The sequence below is a fragment of the Ursus americanus genome, chromosome 6, assembly GCF_024610735.1.
Source record: "Ursus americanus isolate L20-20 chromosome 6, mUrsAme1.1.p, whole genome shotgun sequence".
Classification (NCBI taxonomy): domain Eukaryota; kingdom Metazoa; phylum Chordata; class Mammalia; order Carnivora; family Ursidae; genus Ursus; species Ursus americanus.
This window is the reverse complement of record NC_142132.1, coordinates 24597602-24618822: the sequence shown is the minus strand read 5'-3', so window position 1 is coordinate 24618822 and position 21221 is coordinate 24597602. Positions and strand designations below refer to the sequence as shown.

Below are 21221 nucleotides of genomic sequence, written 5' to 3'. Positions count from 1 at the left end.
TTACTGTCTTTCAGCTCCCAACACACCCTTCTATGCTCTGTTTTATAATGCTAAGATTTTGCAAACCACATTTCTGCCTTGTCAGCTGCTCACTTTTAGGTTTCACATGTACAGGGCGCTCGAGGGAGGCTGCAGGGAGGAGGAGGAAGAAGGTGCTTGCACGGACTTTGTCTCCTTTGGGCTCCTTGTCTCTCTCTTTTTATGTTAGTGTGACCACCATCCTAGTGGAGTTCTTCACCCCAGCAACAGTGTATTCTCTCTGTAGCAGCAGTTGAATCTGGTTTGTAGTTTGTAGTTTTCCAGTACTCAAGAGCTGACCTCATCAATGCCTTTCATAACACCAGCTGTATTTGGCTAGCCTGCTCTTCCTTGAAAGACACCCCAGTCCCCCAGTCCCCCTTCTTCCAAAATCAGAGATGTTGGCACCAGCCAAGCAGCACTCTGTCCTCAGGGATCTGAGTTTCAGCTCTGTAGAACCTTCCTTGCAAGCCTTGGGGTTTTAATAATTCCAATCTTTTACCTTGGCTTCTCTGATCCTGGGCATGGTAGCTTCTCCCTGCACTTGTTACCTCCCTCATCTTTCATGTTCTTTCTTTATCTTTTTAGTTACCTACATACCAACATAGTTGTTAATGATATTAAATTCTATTAAAATACAATGATTTCTTTCTGTGGCTGGGCCTTTTCTGATACAAAGATTAAACAAGTTAATAAATGGAGAGTGCAGAGCAGTGTTTGGTGCAAGGTAATTGCTCAATGAGTAACATTTAATAGCTTAGTGGATATTACTGTATAGACTAGCATACTTGAAAGAACTTGAGATTTTTATAGCCTGTTTCTTTGCAAAACACTAAAATTTCCAGTTTACGTAGCTCAAAAAACATAATTATTGGATGTTATTAGTATCAATATGCTCAAATATCACCTTCTAAGTGAGGTCTAACTTAACTACCCTATTTAAATTATAACCTCTTTCCTGTGTACCTGCCCACTCGACCATATCCTCATCTTATTACCTTATTTTGTCCATAGTACTAATTACTAATATACTCTTTATTTGCCTATTGACTGTCCTTTCCCCACAATTTTAAGTGCCATGAGGACAGAGAGATTGTGTCTATTCTTTACATCGTCAGCATCTGGAACAGTGTCTGACATAGGCACTCAATAAGTATTGAAAGAGTGAATTGATTTTAGCAGATCAGCTCTTGAGCACACTTTAATAGATTTGTATACTGCATTTTTTTCCTGCAGCAGATTTTTATGGAGTGTTGTGTTTGTGTTTGTGTTTCTGCATCTCTGACCAATGTCTGTATGTAGTCGATGGCCATTAATTGTGATTTGGATTGTTTAGTTTTTATAATCTTTTGCATGTCCTTTATGCACTGGACAGTTAGGGTCTTAACCTCTTGTTTTGGTGGGAGGAGGAATACCTTTGAGTCCTCGACCTTTTAGTTCAGATCATCCAAATCAGTAGACTCAATCTCAGTGATTATCGAAGTGATCGAATTCTTCTCTTTTTCTTTTTATTCTTTGTCTTTTAGATTCTTTCTGTATTTATCCTTTTTTTTTTTTTTTTTTTGGCCTTCCCCTTTGGATTAACACCTCTGTGGTACTAAAGAAGTCATCTATATTTTTTGTTCTGGTGTTTCAATTTCCATGTGACAGTTTTATTAAAATATATTTCTCATTATGAAAGTATTAAATAGTCTTAGAAAATAGAGAAATGTAGGAAGAAAATAAATGAAGATTTAAAAATTGCTCATATTCTTACCACCCAGGAAATAAACTGCTAAAACAAGAGTAATATAAGAGGATATAGTTTTTCTTTTAGAACATGAAACCAGTTCAGCAAACTCAGATATGTTTCCCTGTAGTAATGTGGCCAAGCTCTATTCATGATTCATGAAAATAAAAACATTGTGGTGTGCCTGGGTGGCTCAGTCGGTTAAGCATCTGACTTTAGCTCTGGTCATGATCCCAGGTCCAGGGAGCCTGCTTCTCCCTTTCCTTCTGCTGCTCCCCTTGCTTGTGCTCTGTCTCTGTCAAATAAATGAAATCTTTAAAAAAAAAAAAAAAAAGAAAAAACATTGACCTTTAGGTGATCATGACTGATCTTTGAAAACTTTACCAGTAGAAGTTATATCTTCTTTAAAATCTGAGTATTCATTATTCCATTATTGTTTTTATTAACATTTGTTTAGTTATTTCCTTAAATCTTTATGTGAAGAATTTTTGTGCTCTTAGGTAGTAGATAGATGAAGCTATTTCTTTTTTAACATTTTATATTTGTTCAAAGTATATTTTCACACATTTACCAGTATTTATTTCAGCTTTGATTTTCAGAGTTCTCTAGAACCAGATCCTGAAGAGTAATCAAGTTATTTTCAAGCAATAATGTAAAAGACACTATATTTTCTAATGTAACTTTAATTTATTACTTACAGTAAACCAAATGGTACCATTGTTGGTTTAATCGTTATACCCAGAGGAATGGAATAATGGAGTTTGTCACTATAAAGTACTTTAGAGATTATCTAGTGTTAATTATTTTTTCCCCTTTATGTCATCCATTTACAAGACATATCTTAAAAATCTCCAAGGACATCAGTAGAAGCATGCAGAAGCAAGATGACTTTTAACCCCACTTGGTCTCTTACCAGGGCTCATATTTTATAGTGTTCCTCTTCAAGGACAGTTCCTCTCATCTTTTTCCTCCCAAAGTATTACGTTAAAATGGTGAGAAAATAGCTTATCTTTCACTGGCTGATTTCCTCTGATTCAGGGGAGGGTGAGTTCTAATTATTGTTGGCTCAACTGTAGTCTCTCTTTGAGAGACAGACTTGATACCATGTTTCATTAGTTATGACAGTTTTTGCTTTTTAACATCTCTGAAATTGGGATATGTCTTTTATCCATAGATGCCTTAGTATTGTTGACCGAGTGGCAGTTGTGATACATCTGTCATTGCCTGTGCATTGTGAACTTAGTTGTATCCCTTATGTTATATAGTTGTAGCCCCTTGATGTTTCAATCAATAAACTATTTAAGTACCTTTTGAAGAAAGAATGTGAGACCTGGTTGTTATCTAAAATTCTTTTAGTACCTTGGTTAAGATCAAGACATTCTAATTGCAAAATGGGAGTCTATGGTTTCAAAGCAAATCTTGGGACAGTAGTAGAGAAGCACTCTTTTAAGAAATGCTGCATCACCAAAGCTTTTAATGGCTAGAGAATGATATCCTGTGGAAAAACACAGACATTAGGTTAACTCTGAGTGAAAAGTGAATCAGAAGAGTCAGACTTTGAGTATTTAACTTTTTTGTGCACAAGGAGAATAGATATACAATAACAATCTTTGTCTAAATGTGTCCAGAAGAGCTCTTTAAAAAGGTATGACGTGGGGTGCCTGGGTGGCTCAGTTGGTTAAGCGTCTGCCTGTTTGGTTCAGGTCATGATCCCAGGGTCCTGGGATTGAGCCCTGCATCAGGCTCCCTGCTTAGTGGGGAGTCTGCTTCTCCCTCTCCCTCTGCCTCTCCCCCCCCCCGCCGCCACCAGCTTGTGCTCTCTCTCATTCTCTATCTCAAATAAATAAATAAAATCTTAAAAAAAAATAAAAAGGGATAACATAAGAATTCAAAATGATAAGATCTTGTTGTTGTTTAATTGGCGGTTTTCCTTCCTTAGTGGAACATAAGATGATGCATTTTTTTTAAAAGATTTTTTATATATATTTGACAGAGAGAGAGCGAGCACAAGCAGGGGGAGTGGCAGGCAGAGGGAGAGGGAGAAACAGGAGAGCCATCCCAGACCCTGGGATCATGACCTGAGCCACCCAAGCGCCCCAGTAGTGGTGCATCCTAGATATTTTCAAAATGTGACAGATCAGAATATTCTTCTGGAGTGGTAGCAATGACCAGTATAAAGTTATCTTTTTATCCGAAACATACTCTCTGAACCTTAAACATTAGGGTTACTTAATTACTTAATTAGTAATTAGTATTACTTTTTACTTCTGTTTTTTCTTAAGGAAGTAAAACATAACAGTCTACTTAGGAAAATTCTGTATACAGGCTAATACCTGCTTTGTTTATTCTTTTCAACATCATTTCCAAGGTTAGATAATAGGTCCCTATGAAATCTCCCGTATACTGATATTTTTTAGTACTTTACTGCTTCTATAAAAATAAGTTCATTTAAAAAATTCAAACAATACAAAAAATACAGAAAAAGTCAAAAGTACCTGGAATTCCACTATTCTCACTGATGATGTCTTCTCATGAAGCTATTCATATGTGAAAGTGGATGTGCAGTTATTGTAAAATTATATACCTCTTGTGTTTAGTCAGTTCCCTTTTATTCCATTCAGTGTTGTGTTACAGCTACTGTTCCATCTTAAATATTAATTGATTAGTTATTGATTTTAATGGCTGCATCATTTTCCATTGTAGAAATGTGCTGAATTATTTAAGCAGGTTCCTGCTAATGGACATTTAGGTTCATTCAGTTTTCCTTATTATAGGTAGTGCTTTGATGAATAATTTTGTGTATGCATATTTTTTATTTCATAAAATTATCTCCTTATGATAAAGTCTTTTAAAAAAGATTTTATTTATTTATTTTAGAGAGAGAGAGAATGAGCACGAGCCGGGGAAGGGGCAGAGGGAGAGTGGGAATCTCAAGTAGACTCTGCACTATACATGGAGCTGATGTGGGGCTTAAAGATCACGACCCTGAGATCATGACCTGAGCTGAAACCAAGAATCAGAGGCTTAACTGACTGCACCATCTAGGTGCCTCTTCTTATGATAAATTCGTAAAAGTGGGATTTAGACATTAATTTATTTATTGAAACTTTTACTAGCTTTTAAGAGTTTGGTATTTTTAATTTTTTTAAGGTATTAGATACAGTTTTGCTGAAGCAATGATAACATGTAATATTGAAATGTCTTTTAAAAACCTAATTAGTATTTTAAGAGCTGATTCTTAACTTTTTAACAAATGGTCTTGCCTCCTACAGTGTATTTGGGAGTCTTTCATTTTTAATAAATGGAGATGAGAAATTATTCAACCAAAGAAAGAAAATAGAAAAGTTAAAGTACTATGTGCAAAGAAAAATAACTGATGGAAGTATAGAAAAACTGGGAAGGGTAATGATTCGAATAAAGAAAGAGCTTTAGAAACAAACCTGGATTTGAATCCTGATTCTGTCTCTTACTACATGACTTTGGGGAAGCTTTTTAACCTCCCCAAGTTTATATATCCTCTTTTAAGGATAATAATTTATCATGCATTGTTGTGAGGATTAAATAATAGTAATAATTATACCTAACATTACTGAATCCTGTCTATGGCAAGCATTTTATTAAATGTTTATATGTATTTTTTTTCACTTGGCTAATATTTATTATCTTAATTCTCACAAACTTGGAGATGTTAATATGTCTTATTGATGAGGAAACTAGAAGATTTTGTAAGTGGTAGAACTAGAATTTGAAGCTTAATAACCTGACCCGGTAGAGCCTGCGATTTGAAACACTATTCTATGTGCATATAAATCACTTAGCACATAGCATTTATTAGGGTGTGTGTGTGTATATATATATTATATATACACATATTATACATGTGTGTGTGTATATATATATATATTATATATATAGGATGTGTATATATATATAATATATATATTTAGGTTATCTTTAAAAAATAAATGTGTGTGTATATATATTATATATATATTATATATACACATATTATATATGTGTATATATATGTGTGTATAGGGTGTGTATATAATATATGTATATATATATTTAGGCTATCTTTTAAAAATAAATATGTCAAGAGAATGAGAAGAGAAGCCACTGATTGGGAGAAAATATCTGCCAAAACATATCCGATAAAGGATAATTATTCAAAATATGTAAAGAACTCTTAAAACACAGCAATTGGAAAATCAATAGTTTCATTAAAAAATGAGCTAAATATCTGGACAGACACCTCACCAAAGAAGATATACAGGTGGCCAGTAAGTGTATGAAACGATGCTTGACATCATATGTTATTAGGAAATGCAAATTTAAAAAGGAGATACCACTATACACCTATTAGAATGACAAAAAATTCATACTGACAATAGGAAATGCAGGTGAGGATATGGAACAACAGAAACTCTCATTCGTTGCTGGTGGGAATACAAAATGGCACAGCCAGTTTGGTTGGAAGACAGTTTGGCAGTTTCTTACAAAACTAAACATACTCTTACCATATGATCTAGTAATTGTGTTCCTTGGTATTTACCCAGAGAAGTTGAAATCTTACATCTACACAAAAACACGCACATGGATGTTTATAGCAGCTTTAGTCATAATTGCTAAAACTGGGAAATAACCAAGATGCCTTCAGTAGATGAATGGATAAACTGTGGCACATCTGTATGTGATGGACAATTCAGTCCTAAAAAGAAATGAACTATCAAACTATGACAAGACATGAAGGAAGCTTAAATGCATGTTGCTAAGTTAAAGAAGGGCTACATACTGTATGATTCCAATTATATGACATTCTGGAAAAGCTAAACTATGGATGCAATAACAAGATCAGTGGTTGCTGAGGCTTAGGAAAAAGGGAGGGATGAATAGTCTGAGCATAGAGAATATTTAGGGCAATGAAAGTATTCTGTATGATATAATGGTAAATACATGTTATACATTTGTCAAAACCCGTAGAGTAAACTCCAAGAGAAAATTCTAATGAAAACCATGGTCTTTAGGGATGATGTGTCAGTGTAGGTTCATCAGTTATAACAAGTGTACTATTATGGTGTACAGAATGTTGATAGTGGGAGAGGCGGTGCATGTGCAGGGGCTGGGACCATATGAGAACACTGTACTTTCTGCTCAGCTTTGTTGTGAACCTGAAACTACTCTAAAAAAATAAAGTTTATTTAAAAAATTGGAAAATAAAATTAAAAAAATCAAGTATGCATTGTAAGTGTGACACTTGTGATGCTTTCATTTTTAGGCCCAGAATAAAGAGACCAATGTTTTAGCTGCTGCAAAGGTGATTGACACGAAATCTGAAGAAGAACTTGAAGATTACATGGTTGAGATTGATATATTAGCGTCTTGTGATCACCCAAATATAGTCAAACTTCTGGATGCCTTCTATTATGAGAACAATCTTTGGGTAACTATTTTCTGTTGTTCTATAAGAACCAAAATGAGTTAATTGTCTGAAAGAGGTTTATAAGTTGTGAAAACCTATTACCTCTTCTGTTTAATTACTTATGTTACTTGAATGGGAGTTGATCTGATGAGAGGGTCATTAATAACATAATTATCCTTAGCTTCAACAGATGTTCAGATGTATATTTCCAGTTGTACAGTATTTCATGATTGACATTGGACCCAAATGGAAAAACTTGGCTAAGAATATTAAATTTCCTCAATTATGAAATCAAATGGTCTTTCTTGTTTGTAATTTAAATTTAGGCATTTACTTAAATTTTTTTTGGAAATTTCTTTTATTAGAAATTGCTTATAATTTCTTACCTAAACTTTTTGTAAATCATGTAATAAATTATAGAATACTTATTGGAAATGTTAAATATTTATCTCCTATATTAGCAGACTCACCTTTGGTTCATGATGTAGTGGCTAAGGCTGAGTGTATAAATTTTGTTCATTTTTAGAAAATATTAGGCACAAATACATATAGAAATAAAGTATTTATTATAGTAACTGATCAGTCATTTGCTCTGTACTGACACTAATTTAATCAAGAGGCCTTCCTGAAATGGGAGTTTTTGTTTTTCTCCTTGAAGGAAAGTGTTATGATGGGAGTGTTAGGAGAGAAGAGTAGGTAGTGTAGTTACAAGTAATACTTTGGAAATTGAAAGCCCTATTATTTTTTGATCCTGGTGCTGCTAGGTGGGAGCTTGAATAAGTCAGTTAATCTGAGTCTGTTTATTCATCTTTAAGATGAGTGATCTACCTTCCAAATTATTATTATTTTTTTAAAGATTTTATTTATTTGACAGAGAGAGAGACAGCCAGTGAGTGAGGGAACACAGGCAGGGGGAGTGGGAGAGGAAGAAGCAGGCTCCCAGCGGAGGAGCCTGATGTGGGGACCCGATCCCAGGACTCTGGGATCACACCCTAAACTGAAGGCAGATGCTTAACGACTGAGCCACCCAGGCGCCCCACTACTGAGCCACCCAGGCGCCCCCCAAATTATTTTTCAAATGATGTAATGAATTTGAAAATAATTTGTAATTGGCAAGCACCTGTAAAAAGTAGAGTATATACAAAGGGGAAAAAAGCAGGAAGCTATACAGTTTGACAAGATAAGTAATTTTTAATAATTATCTATAGCTATCATCAGTATGGTGTCCTCTAATATAGTTGTTTGGGCTCTAGTAAAATGTTCTCAGAGATTATAATAAAAGTGAACTGGACAGTAAACAGGTAAGATCTTTACTTGAAATTGTTGCAAAATGAAAAGTTGGACATCTGTGAGGGACAGGCTACTGAGAGATGTAGAATTAATTATCTATAATTAATACTTCAAGGAACTATATATATAAAATTTCAGCTGTGATCGGGGTAAGATGGAAAGGTACGTGGTGTTTGTCCCAGGGAGATCTGGGAAGGCATCTGTCAGAATGTGATTGATAATTGAGCTAGGATATGAAGCTTTTGTGTATGTTGTGTGGTGGGTGTGTGTGTGTGTGTGTGTGTGTTTTAACTAAAAGAAGTCTCTAACTATTTTGAGGATTTATTCCTATTAGTAAAGTTAAAAAAATAGATTTGATCACTTCCATCACAGTAGTTATATTAAAAATGAAGGTAATAAAATCTTTTGGTAGTGATGAAATGGATATATAATACTGTCCTCAATAAGAATTGTGTATCTAGTAATTTTGGAGAAGCAGGGACACTAAAAATGATGATTAAAAAATGCACATATGTCTACAATGTGTTCTTTTTGTGCTTTCTCAAAATGTGTATCATTAAGACTCTTAACTCTTTTGACAAAAAATCTTTATGGCCTAGAGATATCAGCATAATATTGTTTGTGTAACCTAGACATTCTTTATCTTTTTTGCTAAATTGAAGAAAAAATCCTCAAACTCAATGTCATGTTAGACACATGCTTTTTTTGTTTGCTTGCAGATCCTCATTGAATTTTGTGCAGGTGGAGCAGTGGATGCTGTGATGCTTGGTAAACATCTTTTTGTTCTTTATGTTTGTATCTTAAATTATACTTAAAGGATTTGAAACATTTAATCATATATATATATATATACACACACACACACACACACCCCTTGAGTATATACCTTGAGTGAAGCTCAGTAAATTAAGAAATCAGCCTAATTAACATGTTTATATTCTTAGATAATTGTAACAAAATTTAAAAATGAAATGTTGAATACAATATGTGAAGAAAGTAATCTTTGTGGATATTTAGTTCTTCTAAAATAATTCACTAAGTGTGATCTTTGACATTGATGGTAAAGGTATACGTCTTGCCCATGTGCTTTCACTGTATAACAATGCATATGTGTTTACTCTTGCCTTATAGAACTTGAGAGACCATTAACTGAGTCCCAAATACAAGTAGTTTGTAAACAGACTCTAGAGGCCTTGAACTACTTGCATGATAATAAAATCATCCACCGAGATCTAAAGGCTGGCAACATTCTTTTTACCTTAGATGGAGATATTAAGTTGGGTAAGTTTCTTCCCTTAAATAAAACATTTGAATTTGTGCTGAGATTTCCCCCTGTATGTACATGACTTACTGTTGTTTTGACTCAAATGTGTAAAACATAGAGAAATTACTCCCACGTTAATTTTTTAAATACTGCCTTCATTTACTCCCAGAATTCCTAAGTATAGCCAACTAATATAAAGACACTTGAAAAAGAAGGTAAGAAAGGATGGATTTCATTTTCAAAAAGACAAGCTTTAGAAAGACTGGTTAATTCTTTTTATTCCTAAATTTTTGTATGTAAACTTAATACTTGTAATACATTTAGAATGAGATAATATATAAAACAGCTTAGTTTTATCTTCATTTCCAAAACTCATGTCTAGTGCGTTTCTTTTCCCATGTTTAGTTTTATACTCCATTTTATAAATATGGTGTCCTGGCTAAGTAGACCTGAAAAGGATGCCTAAAATAAGTATCAAGGACTAGAATTTTTAATTTTGTGTTTTACACTGAGGAAATAAATGATAACTTCATAAGAAGAAAATAGGTGTAGATTTTAGATGGAAAACTGATTAATTTCCTATGTACACATACAAATGGAAGATACAGTCCTCTTTAAGTGTACCCAAGATAAGAATTAAAAAAAAAAAAAATCTGGTGATGAAGTCTAAATCTGTGTAATTTGGAAGGATGAAAAGGACAAAATATATTCAGAGGCCTTCTTGTGATTCCATTGATCATAGTCATTTCACTTTTTTCATGACATCTAGACAGGTATAATTTGATACACTAAATTTTAACCTTTTTATTGTGAAATAATACAGATATAGAAAACCACACAAGTGATTGTGTAGCTTAGTGATTTTGTGGCTTTGTAGGTGATAGCTTTGTAACTACCACCTGGGTCAAGAAATAGGACTAGTGGCTCTTCCCGTGTGTCCCATCTTAATCACTGTCCCTCTCTTCTCCACAGGTAACCTTTATCCTGATCTTTATAGTAATCACTTCCTTGAGGTTTTTTTTTCCCCCTTGTGTTTCTTTATGGTTCTATCACCCAGTGTTCATCTCTTGACTTTAGAGTTTAGACTTGCCCATATTTAAAGCCTGATTTTTCTTCTAAGTCTCTTAATTTATAGGATGTCAGCCCTCCCCATCTCTTTCTTTTCTTTACATTTTATTTATGGCATGCGTTTTCATGGGGGCCAAAATTGGTTCTTTGGGCGCAAAAAAAAATCTTAGATATTATAATGTTTAATAATCCTGCAAAGGCCCAAGGTACACAAACAGATACTATATCTGTGGTGTTAAAATTTCATGGGGGAAGAGAGGATTAAAAAAAATGTCTAAAAAGGCTCTGTAGGAGAATGATGAAAAAATGTTGAGAAGCACTGACCTGTGAAACCTGGGTGTTGGACCTGTAGAGTTTCCCTCAACCTGCATTTTGCTAATTGCATACTCATGATCATTTTTAGTAAATTTCTCTCTGTATTTCCTTCAGATTTGCAGATAAATGCAAAGGACTTACAGTCTCAAATTTGATTCTTTGGCCAGACTATATATAGGTGGTTTTGTGTCCTTTCATTGGGAGGCACATGTCTGCCTTTTGTTTTTGTTTTTGTTTTTTTTGATGTTAGCAGCTGTTGATGCTTGATGCCTAGATCTGTTCTTTGGTTTGAGTTGCAAAATGAATTCTATCACTTTGTTTTCATTTATTTTTCTGATAATTTTGATATAATTATTTGCCAATTATTTCATTATTTTTATTTATCATTATTAAATTAGGAATAATTATATAAGATGACACTTCCCTTGAACTATTTGGTTACTCAGGAGTATAGTTCATATGAACAAGACAGAAAAAATGGTTGTTTCCTTCTTTTTATTTATGTAGCTTTAAAGACCATGAGTTGGTTCTCTTTTATCCTTAGGTGGTGACCAGTATTTTTAAAAATATTATTAATTCATGAATTTAATTTTATAGATTTGAAATCTACAATTTTTATCCTTATTAAAGCTCACATTATACCATCTTTGATCAATGGGAGCCTCTTCAAGTTGGTATGTTAATCCTTTTGACATTAGTAGCCTTTGATAGCTTCCTTGTTTACTATATGTTAGGTTGAGGTGTTTCAGGCTTATCTTATATATTTCCTGCCTCCAGCCTGTAATTAGCCGTTTCTTAAGAAACCCTAGCTTCTTTTAGTAGGATATGGTATTTCAAGACTACGTCTGAATATTAGAAGTGATTAGCAGTTTCTGGATTGGCCTTCATTCTAGGCCTTTCCAGAGGACAGAGCTAGGTTCTTATGAGTTCCTGTGTATTTCCTAATCTAATTCAGGATGTTTGTTTTTGGTTTTGTTTTTGTTTTAACCTAACCTCTTCTGTAGTGCATGTGTATCTCCATCTGTCCTGAGAGTCCTCGTTCTCAAGGACATTGATGACAGATTTAGAATATCCCATAATCACTTATTTTGGTTCTCTTTTCTATATTTAATGCTCACCGAGTCCTTATGTTGGTATCTCTTTGGTCATGTTGGTTGTCTGAAGTTTATTCTCTGGTACAAAGCTCCGAAGGGGCTCTCTGAGTTCTTCTATAATGTAACAGTTCTACCCATATTTATACTTTGAAGGTCAATTTTGCTGGATAGAAAATCCTTGGCTACATTTCTTTCCTTGAGTATCTGAAATATGTCACTCTGTTTTCTTTTGTTAAAAAGTATTGTTGTTGAGAAGTCTATGATAATCTGGTTTTCTTTCTCTTTCAAGTCATGTGCTCTTTTTGCCTAGATGCCAAAGAATTTTTTTTTCTTCAAGGACCAATAATTTGACTAGACTTTTCTCGAATATGTTCTTATAATATTCAAGCCTTTTTTTTTTTTCCCCAGGAAGGTTTTCTGGAATTTCAGGTTTGAGTATTTGCTGTGTTCTCTTGCACTATCTTTTTCAGGGACTTTTTAAATTTGTTTGTTGGCTTTTCCAATCATCGATATTTAAGAACTTTCTCCCAGCTTCTTTTTATCTTTCTTCATTTTAAAAAAATTGTGGTGAAATATACTTAAAGTTTACCATTTCAACTATTTTTAAGTATACAGTTCTGTAGCAGTAAGTATATTTACATCGTTGTGCAACCATCACCACTATCCATCTCTAGAACTTTTTTCATCTTTCCCAGTTGACACCCTGTACCCATTAAACACTAACTCCCAATTCCTCCCTCCCCCAGCTCCTGCCAACTACCATTCTACTTTCTGTCTCTATGAATTTGACTACTCTAGGTACCTCATGTAAGTGGAATCATACAATATTTGTCTTTTTGTGACTGGCTTATTTTACTAAGTATAATGTCGTCAAGGTTCAACCATGTTGTAGCATGTCAGTTTCCTTTTAAAGGCTGAACAATGTTCTGTTACTTATGTGTACCACATTTTGTTTATCCATTCATCTATTGATGGACACTTTATCTTCTACCTTTTGGCTCTTGTGAATAATGCTGCTATGAACAAATACCTGTTTGGCTCCCTGCTTTCAATTCTTTTGGGTATCTTAGAAATGGAATTGCTGGATCATGTGGTAATTCTGTATTTAATTTTTTGAGGAACTACCATTTTCCATAGTAGTTGTACCATTTTATATTCCCGTCGGCAATGCACAAGCGTTCCAGTTTCTCCACATCCTTGTCAACCCTTGTCATTTTCTGTATTTTTGATGATAGCCATCCTAATGAATGTGAAGTGGTAATGGGTGTGAATTTGTTGTGTTTATTTGATCTTGTGTTTCTCCTAGTTTAGTCTTTGTTTCTCAAATGATTTTTTCTAATTTTTCTTGAGTTCTGTCACCTCATAATTGAGGTTTTGTAATTCTGATGTATGTTACTCTTTTATGGTTTATATCATTTTTTAAACTCTGGCAGCTCATTTAAAAATAATACATTATCATTTTGATCCATTTTGGTGCACATTTTTCTGTAAATGTACTTAGAATCCTAAATATAGGAACATACTTTTGTGTAAAATAGTACATACCTTTAAAAATAAGTAAATTATTGAAGATTTAGGAATTCCAAAATAGTCTTGAGTTGGTTGACATTTAAAACAGTTGCAGTTTTTGTTTTATTAATTTGTAAATAGAGAACCTTCTGTTTCCGAGGTACCCTGTTACATGTACACAGATGTAAAGAACCATACTGTCCTCAAGAACTACTTAATACACTACAGTAACCAAATTTTTATGATGATTTTATCAGGTCATATGGTTGCAAATGGAAATTAATGTGTAAAATGCTATTTTAACAGACCAGGATGTACATGCTGCATCATTATAAGTAGAACTACAAAGCACATAGCAACCTTAATTTACCCCTTTGCACAGCAATTAAGGCACCTTTTTGTCCATCTTTAGTTTACCATCTGTTCATAAGGGTGCTTAGAGAGATATGAATGTTGACAAGGGACAGTTGTTTAGGCCGGTTTCTGGACCTCCTTCCCCAGTCATATTCTGAGGGGAGAAAGTTAAAAAGAAAACTAGGAAAACACTAGAATAAGTACTGAGCTGATTTAACCTGAGTACAGAACCTCTTCTGAAAGGAATTTAAATTGTGGTCTCAAGGCCTCCTCCAAAAACACAAGAGAAGCTTGTAAGTTGAGGAGGTTGGGGGTGGAGGGGAGGGATAGTAGTGAAGAGTCCGGAATAAATCTTTACATTGCATCTTCCGCAAATATATCTTACAAGTTTAATATGTTTTATTTGCCTACTCATTTATGAATTTCATTATAAAACATTAATGAAATATCTAATGTAATAAAGGACTTTGTACACCACATTAGGAAGCTTGAAATTCATTCCACAGGCAATAGGTAGCTACCACTGTCTTTTAAGTGGGAGAATTATGTGGTCCAAAAAAACCCCACCATATAATAGACACAAATAATTAGAATACAGTCAAGATTTCATGAGCTTTAAGAGTTCTACCAGCAAAATAGCGCAAAGATTAAAATTATAGTTATGGCTACTAATAGTAGCTACCATTTATTGAGTATATATTCTGTGCCACTTCTTGGGGTATGAGCACCAAATATTGGATTTTTGATATTTATTCATTTTGAGAATAATGGCGTGTTAAACATGAAACTTTAAAAGTTATGTATAAGTGGTGTGAGGTAATTAGCAAGAGCAAATTTATGTTGCTATTAATTGTTCTCTAAGCTGAAAAGGTAGGATTAACAACTGATAAAGCTATAATGTTGCTATTCTCTATAATTTAAATCAGGAAACATGGTTTTTGATTTTTTTTTTTGTAATTTTATGAGGAAATTAGCAAGACATATGCTGTCATAAAGACTACTTTGTAATTTCTGCTTTTCACACTACAGAAAAAAATGCTTATGTCTATCAATTTAATTGTAATGGCATGTACCACTAGTTGGCATTTGTTTTGAAGTGGGTAGACTGGTCTGTTTTAAAGTTACTTTTTTTTTTTTTAAATCAATTCTGGAAAAATTCATGATCTGAAGATGTATAAAGATGGTAGTATTAAGTGTATTAATGATAAGATATTTTCTTTGGCAGTTTTTTTTGGGGGGGGGTTGTGGTAGAAACGGTGTAGTCAAAATTAGGATGGTAGAGAAGTTACTTTTTTATTTTGTTTACCCTTTAATAAGAGTGGCCTTGTTAAAGACTTGAAATGCTTTTCCCTATGTTAGGTACAGTGAACTTTGCTAAAAAACTATTAATACTTTTGTATGATTGCTTATTTCAAGCGGATTTCGGAGTATCAGCTAAAAACACAAGGACAATTCAAAGAAGAGATTCCTTTATTGGCACACCATATTGGTATGTATTCAGCTTTATGGATTTATGGTATTAGGTCAGAAGCTCATATCACCTATTATCACTCATTAATTTTGTCCACATAATTGATTATACTGTCTTTTATGTGGCTTGCAATCGTTATTCTTAAGTTAAACATCTTAACTTTCAATTCTCTGTCTTTATAGGATGGCTCCTGAAGTAGTCATGTGTGAAACATCTAAGGACAGACCCTATGACTACAAAGCTGATGTTTGGTCCCTGGGTATCACTTTAATAGAAATGGCTGAGATAGAACCACCTCATCATGAATTAAATCCAATGCGAGTGCTGCTAAAAATAGCAAAATCAGAGCCCCCTGCATTAGCACAGCCATCAAAATGGTAAAATATTCTAAATGAAACTTTTATGAAGCAAAACTTGATGTTTTACTCTCCCAGCTTTTCAAGGGTATTTAAATTTAGTTACATGGAACAAAGACTGTATGAGTAGAAAACTGATTTTTGGTAGTTTTCTTAAGACTTAAGGATCATACAAACTCTTATAACTAACTTTTTCCATAAATTTGAAAATATCAGTGATTTGAGGTCTACATAAAACAACTGTATATAGTACAGTATTTTCTGTACTGTAAGAAAGTGAGGTATATATGTGGTTGATTTATATTTGTGGAATTTAATAGAAGAGTTTCTCTGATTTTTGGCATACTTGTGAATATATGACTATATCTCAATGTCTTAAACTATTACTCTACATATACATATATTTAATTTTGTGTTTATAGATGATATCTTAATATTCATCTTAATATTATTATGAAATCTTAGTGTTCTCATTGACTGGTTTTCTTACATTGAATAGTATTATATGCATAATAAAACACAACCATAACTTATCAGAGTTTTGTTTGATCTTAATACAAGAAAGTAAAATAGAATGTCATTGTTAAAATTTTATTTTTAAGGTCTTCAAATTTTAAGGACTTTCTAAAAAAATGCTTGGAAAAGAATGTGGATTCCAGGTGGACTACATCTCAGCTACTGCAGGTAAGATAAGAGTAGTATGATGACAGCGACTGTGTAATTGTTTTACCATCTCGTTAAGAAGAATACAAATTTCAGATTCATTCAGTGTATTCTCTTTTCACTGGAGTTTCCTTGAGCTAATTAATTTTTTTTTATATCTCTTACAGTGAGGATAAATATTCAGTAAATACTGCTGAGGTTTTTTTTAATGGTGTTTAAGTGATTGGATAATTTTGTTTTATAGCAGGACCTATTTGTAATACCCGAAATAGAAATTTGTTAAATAATATTACAGGTGGACAAACAGAACGACAAATCTTGAGGCAGTTGCTGTTAGATTGAGTTACTTTGTAACTCCTGCATTCTGGTATTTTAGATCGATCTGTTTATCTCGGGAAAAAAGCAGAAAAAATTGCGTTGCTCTGTGCAACACGTACATCCCTAGAGTACACTTGCTCTTATTATTTTATTACCCCCACTTGAGAAGGTCTTAGTCTGTGACAGGTACAACTAAGTGCTGCTGAGTGTACAAAAATGAATAAAATGTCTTCTTACTCTTAAGAATATTAGAACCATGTCAAAAAAGCAGGTATTTGCAGATCCTTTTTTTTTTTTTAAAGATTTTATTGAGCACAGGGTGAGGGGTAGTGGAAGAGGGATAGGCAGGCCCCCCTGCTGAGCAGGGAGCCTGATGCGGGACTCGATCTCAGGACTCTGGGATCATGATCTGAGCTGAAGGCAGATGCTTAACCAACTGAGCCACCCAGGCACCCTTACTTGCAGACACTTTCAACAGAACTCTAAAGCTTTTTGTAATTTTTTTTATTGGGGCTTTATCCAGGATTTATATATATATTGTTGTTAGTTTTTAAGAACTAAAAATGTATCAATTTGAAACTTGCTTTAAAATTTAGATGATGAAATTTCAGACATACAGAGAAATACGTATACCTACTACCCAGATATGTGTTACCATTTTTGACATATTTCCTTCAGATTCTTAAAAGTACACAGTTGGCAGGCAGCCCTATTCCTGCTCAGTCCCCTTCTCCTCCTTCCTTTCCCAGATGTAACATTATCTGAAGTTGTTTATATTTTTGTTACCCATGTGTTTATATTTTTACCACTTAATGACATGTGTATTATGTGTTTGAAATTTTATTAGCAAGCATTTCAGCTGTTATTAAGTACGCTCTTCTTGATCAAATAGCATCCCTTTGTTACGGTTGATTCCAACAAACCAATTCGAGAGCTGATTGCAGAGGCAAAGGCTGAAGTAACAGAAGAAGTTGAAGATGGCAAAGAGGAAGATGATGATGAGGAGACAGAAAATTCTTTGGTCAGTATTTAGAAAGGAAATGTTATTTAGGTAATATTTAGAGTCAGGTTTTGAGGTGTAATTGCACCTGTGTCTAAAGATTAATTGATAGGTAGCAGTACAAAACCTTTAATTTTAGGGGTGAAGATTAACAAGTTTGCCCTTTGCTACCCATTTTTGTCATATTTATTTGAAGATATGTCAGTTCTTTATTTTTATAACTTCATCAAATTTTAATTAAGATATTGAATCATGTGTTATTTAAATCCTATATTAATCTATATACAAAATATATATTGTTTTGGTCGCCATCTTGAAGTGATGTTTTAACACTAAGAATGTATACAATCTTTTTTAGCCAATACCTGCAAGTAAGCGTGCCTCATCTGACCTCAGTATTGCCAGCTCTGAGGAGGATAAACTTTCACAAAATGCTTGTATTTTGGAATCTGTCTCAGAAAAAACAGAACGTAATGCTTCTGAAGATAAATTTAACAGCAAAGTTCTTAATGAAAAACTCGCCACTGATGAACCTGAAAAAGCTGTAGAGGGTATTAATGAACATATTAATGATGTTCACTTAGAAGCTATGGCTGAATTTCATAATAGAACAACAGTAGTCGAGGAAAATGGGAGAGAGGAGAAGAGACCCAAGCTTGAAAATTTGCCTGACACAGGAGACCAAGAAATAGTGGACATTAATTCAGTCAGTGAAGGAAAAGAGAATAACATAATGATAACTTTAAAAACAGATATTGAACAGAATCTGAAACCTGAGGAAGAAAGGGATCAGGAAAAGCAACAGATATTTGAAAGTAAGATTATGAAATCTGAAGAAATTAAAGATACTGCTGTTCAAACAATGGATTTAGTTTCTCAAGAGACTGGAGAAAAAGAGGCAGACATTCAGCCAGTTGAAAATGAAGTTGTGCTTACAAAGGAAGACACCCAAGAGAAATTGGGAAAAGATGACAGAATTCTAGAAGATGTGATCAGCAATACAAGCAATTTGATAGGAACAAATGAGGCAGGAGATGTTGCTCAGAAGGGAGTTGAAAACAATGCTGAGGATGCTCAGAGTAATGAGGGGAAAGAAATGGTTGGAGTAGATGAGAAATTAGTAAGTAAGCCCACAGAGGGTCCTGAGGCTGGTGGTACTGAGGAAGTTCCTATTAAAGACGTAGTGGGAACTAATAAGATAGATCAGAAATCTGTGGAAGATAAAGATGAGGAACAATTAATCAGCAGTTTAGAGAACATAGTGAAGACCAATGAGGAATCTGGGACAAATGAAAATGAGGAAATTACTGAGTCCGGTAGCACTGAAGAAAGAGAGATCATACGTGAGGTAACTCATACTGACCAGCAAGGTTTAGGAAGTGAAACTCGGGATGCTCATGAAGCCACTGCTCAGATAGATACAGAGCAAAAAGCAATTCCATGTGAGGTGCCAATTAAGACAGAACCTCAAGTGACTCCCTCTTCACAGCCTAGTGAACCTCAGCCTATTCCAATACCCAGTATTAATATCAACTCTGAAGATGCAGAAAATAAAGGGGAAATGGGTGCTTTATCAAAAACTGAAACCATGCTGCTTCCAGAATCCGAGAATCAAAAGGAAAATGATACTGATTCAGGCACTGGTTCCACTGCCGATAATAGCAGCATTGACTTGAATTTATCCATCTCTAGCTTCCTAAGCAAAACTAAAGACAGTGGATCAATATCTTTGCAAGTAAGTTTATGTGGGTCCTTGTTTGGGTTTTTTGTTGGTTTGGCAATTTACAGTTTATGTGAAACAGATATTTTGAAAATAAAAGAGCACTTAATCAGTGTAGTACCAACCCTATAAAATTCTTAAGGCCTATAGAAGGCAAGCAACTAAAAAGAATCAAGGAGAGATGCTATATGTAATCTTTTAATTTTTTGGTAATACCTACTTATTTTTGCCAACTTGATATAAACAGTAAAAGTTAGTGTCGTTGGGTTCTCTTATTGCACATATTTCGATATATTTTAGGAAGAATCCATAATATATGAAAGAACTGAGGAATTGAAAGAATGATCTTTTTAAGCACATTTAGAGTATAAGCAGTCCTTGATTTACCAGTGGCCCATACATTGTTGCCTCCTCAGGCATAGTCATCACTACTGCCACGAGAACCACTGTGGGAAATCAGACAAAAAATCAAAAACTTAAATTCAGAACACTTGGAGCTTTTAGAGCCATTCTCAAATCTTAATGTGCTTAAGAGTTACCAGGGATATATATGATTAGGAATATTAACTAGACTTAATGGTGCTAAATGGTGATCATATACCAATACATGCAAATGTTGAATTATTACGTTGTGCACCTGAAACTAATATACTATTTATTATATGTCAAGTGTACTCAATATGAATAAATTATTTTAAAAAAAGAGTTTCAGTGGGAGCTATGTGGAGGTCTGGGGTGTAGGGCCCAAGAGTCAATATTTGTAACAGAAGATCCTATGGAATTCTGATACAGGTGAGCCATATACTACTTAGATACTCTGGGTTGACAGCAGAAGAGAAGACTGTACAAAGCAGGAACAACTTAGGAAACTGACCTTAGGAACAACACTCCAGAGCATGACTGATCAGTCTGCCTGTCTGCACCAAATTGTTACACATATTTCCTAGATTGTCTTCAGTTATTCCATTAATTTGAACTGACTTAATAGCCTTTTAAAAAATCCAAATACTTTTTTTGAGAATTAAGGTGATATTAATGGTAGATACTTGAGTAGGAATTGAAGAAATAGAAAGTTTGGATTTATAGGGTGGCATGCCCACTTTAGATTTTAGGGGAAGCCTGGCTAGATAGGGTGCCATAGTCCAGGGCTTAGGAAGAGAAGAACGCTAAGAGGTTGCAGAGAGGTGATTGGAAAGTGCCGGAGACAAACTAAAATCCTAATGCATTTTGAAATTAGTATTTTTATATTCCACTGTTGCTCCCTCTACTTTCAAACCCTTCCCCCCGTATCAAAACCAAGCAATTAATTTGCTCTCAGAACTTACATGTATGCCGACTGTATTTTTTGGAATGTTATGCTTTTCTTATTTCTATTTGGATTTAAAAAGCATTTGGATACCAGCTGAGGAATGGAATTTTGTCTTGATAAAGAATTGTAGGCAATAGCTATCAGGCAGTAGAAGTGTTACCTTACACTCTGAAATCACATGTCCATCTCTGTTTCTGAGATGGAGGAGGGCTGTTGATATTGTTGCTGATGAAATGGATTTTGATTCCCAGTCCTGGCAGTGTTTAAAAATTACCTGGGGAGACTTTCTAGAATGCAAATTCTCAGCCACCCTGTTGATTT

At 34.2% G+C, this 21221-nt stretch overlaps 1 protein-coding gene across 2 annotated transcripts in view; it reads left to right on the top strand.

Annotated features, from left to right (window-relative positions):
• Positions 1–21221, top strand: part of SLK (STE20 like kinase) — a 57959-nt gene that overhangs the window by 12691 nt on the left and 24047 nt on the right. For both annotated transcript variants that reach the window (XM_045803046.2, XM_087862732.1), the window contains exons 2-9: positions 7026–7190; positions 9179–9227; positions 9591–9740; positions 15480–15552; positions 15717–15911; positions 16493–16574; positions 17764–17892; positions 18230–19606. In XM_045803046.2, the coding sequence (XP_045659002.2) occupies positions 7026–7190; positions 9179–9227; positions 9591–9740; positions 15480–15552; positions 15717–15911; positions 16493–16574; positions 17764–17892; positions 18230–19606 (2220 nt within the window). The remainder of the gene's footprint in view (positions 1–7025; positions 7191–9178; positions 9228–9590; positions 9741–15479; positions 15553–15716; positions 15912–16492; positions 16575–17763; positions 17893–18229; positions 19607–21221) is intronic.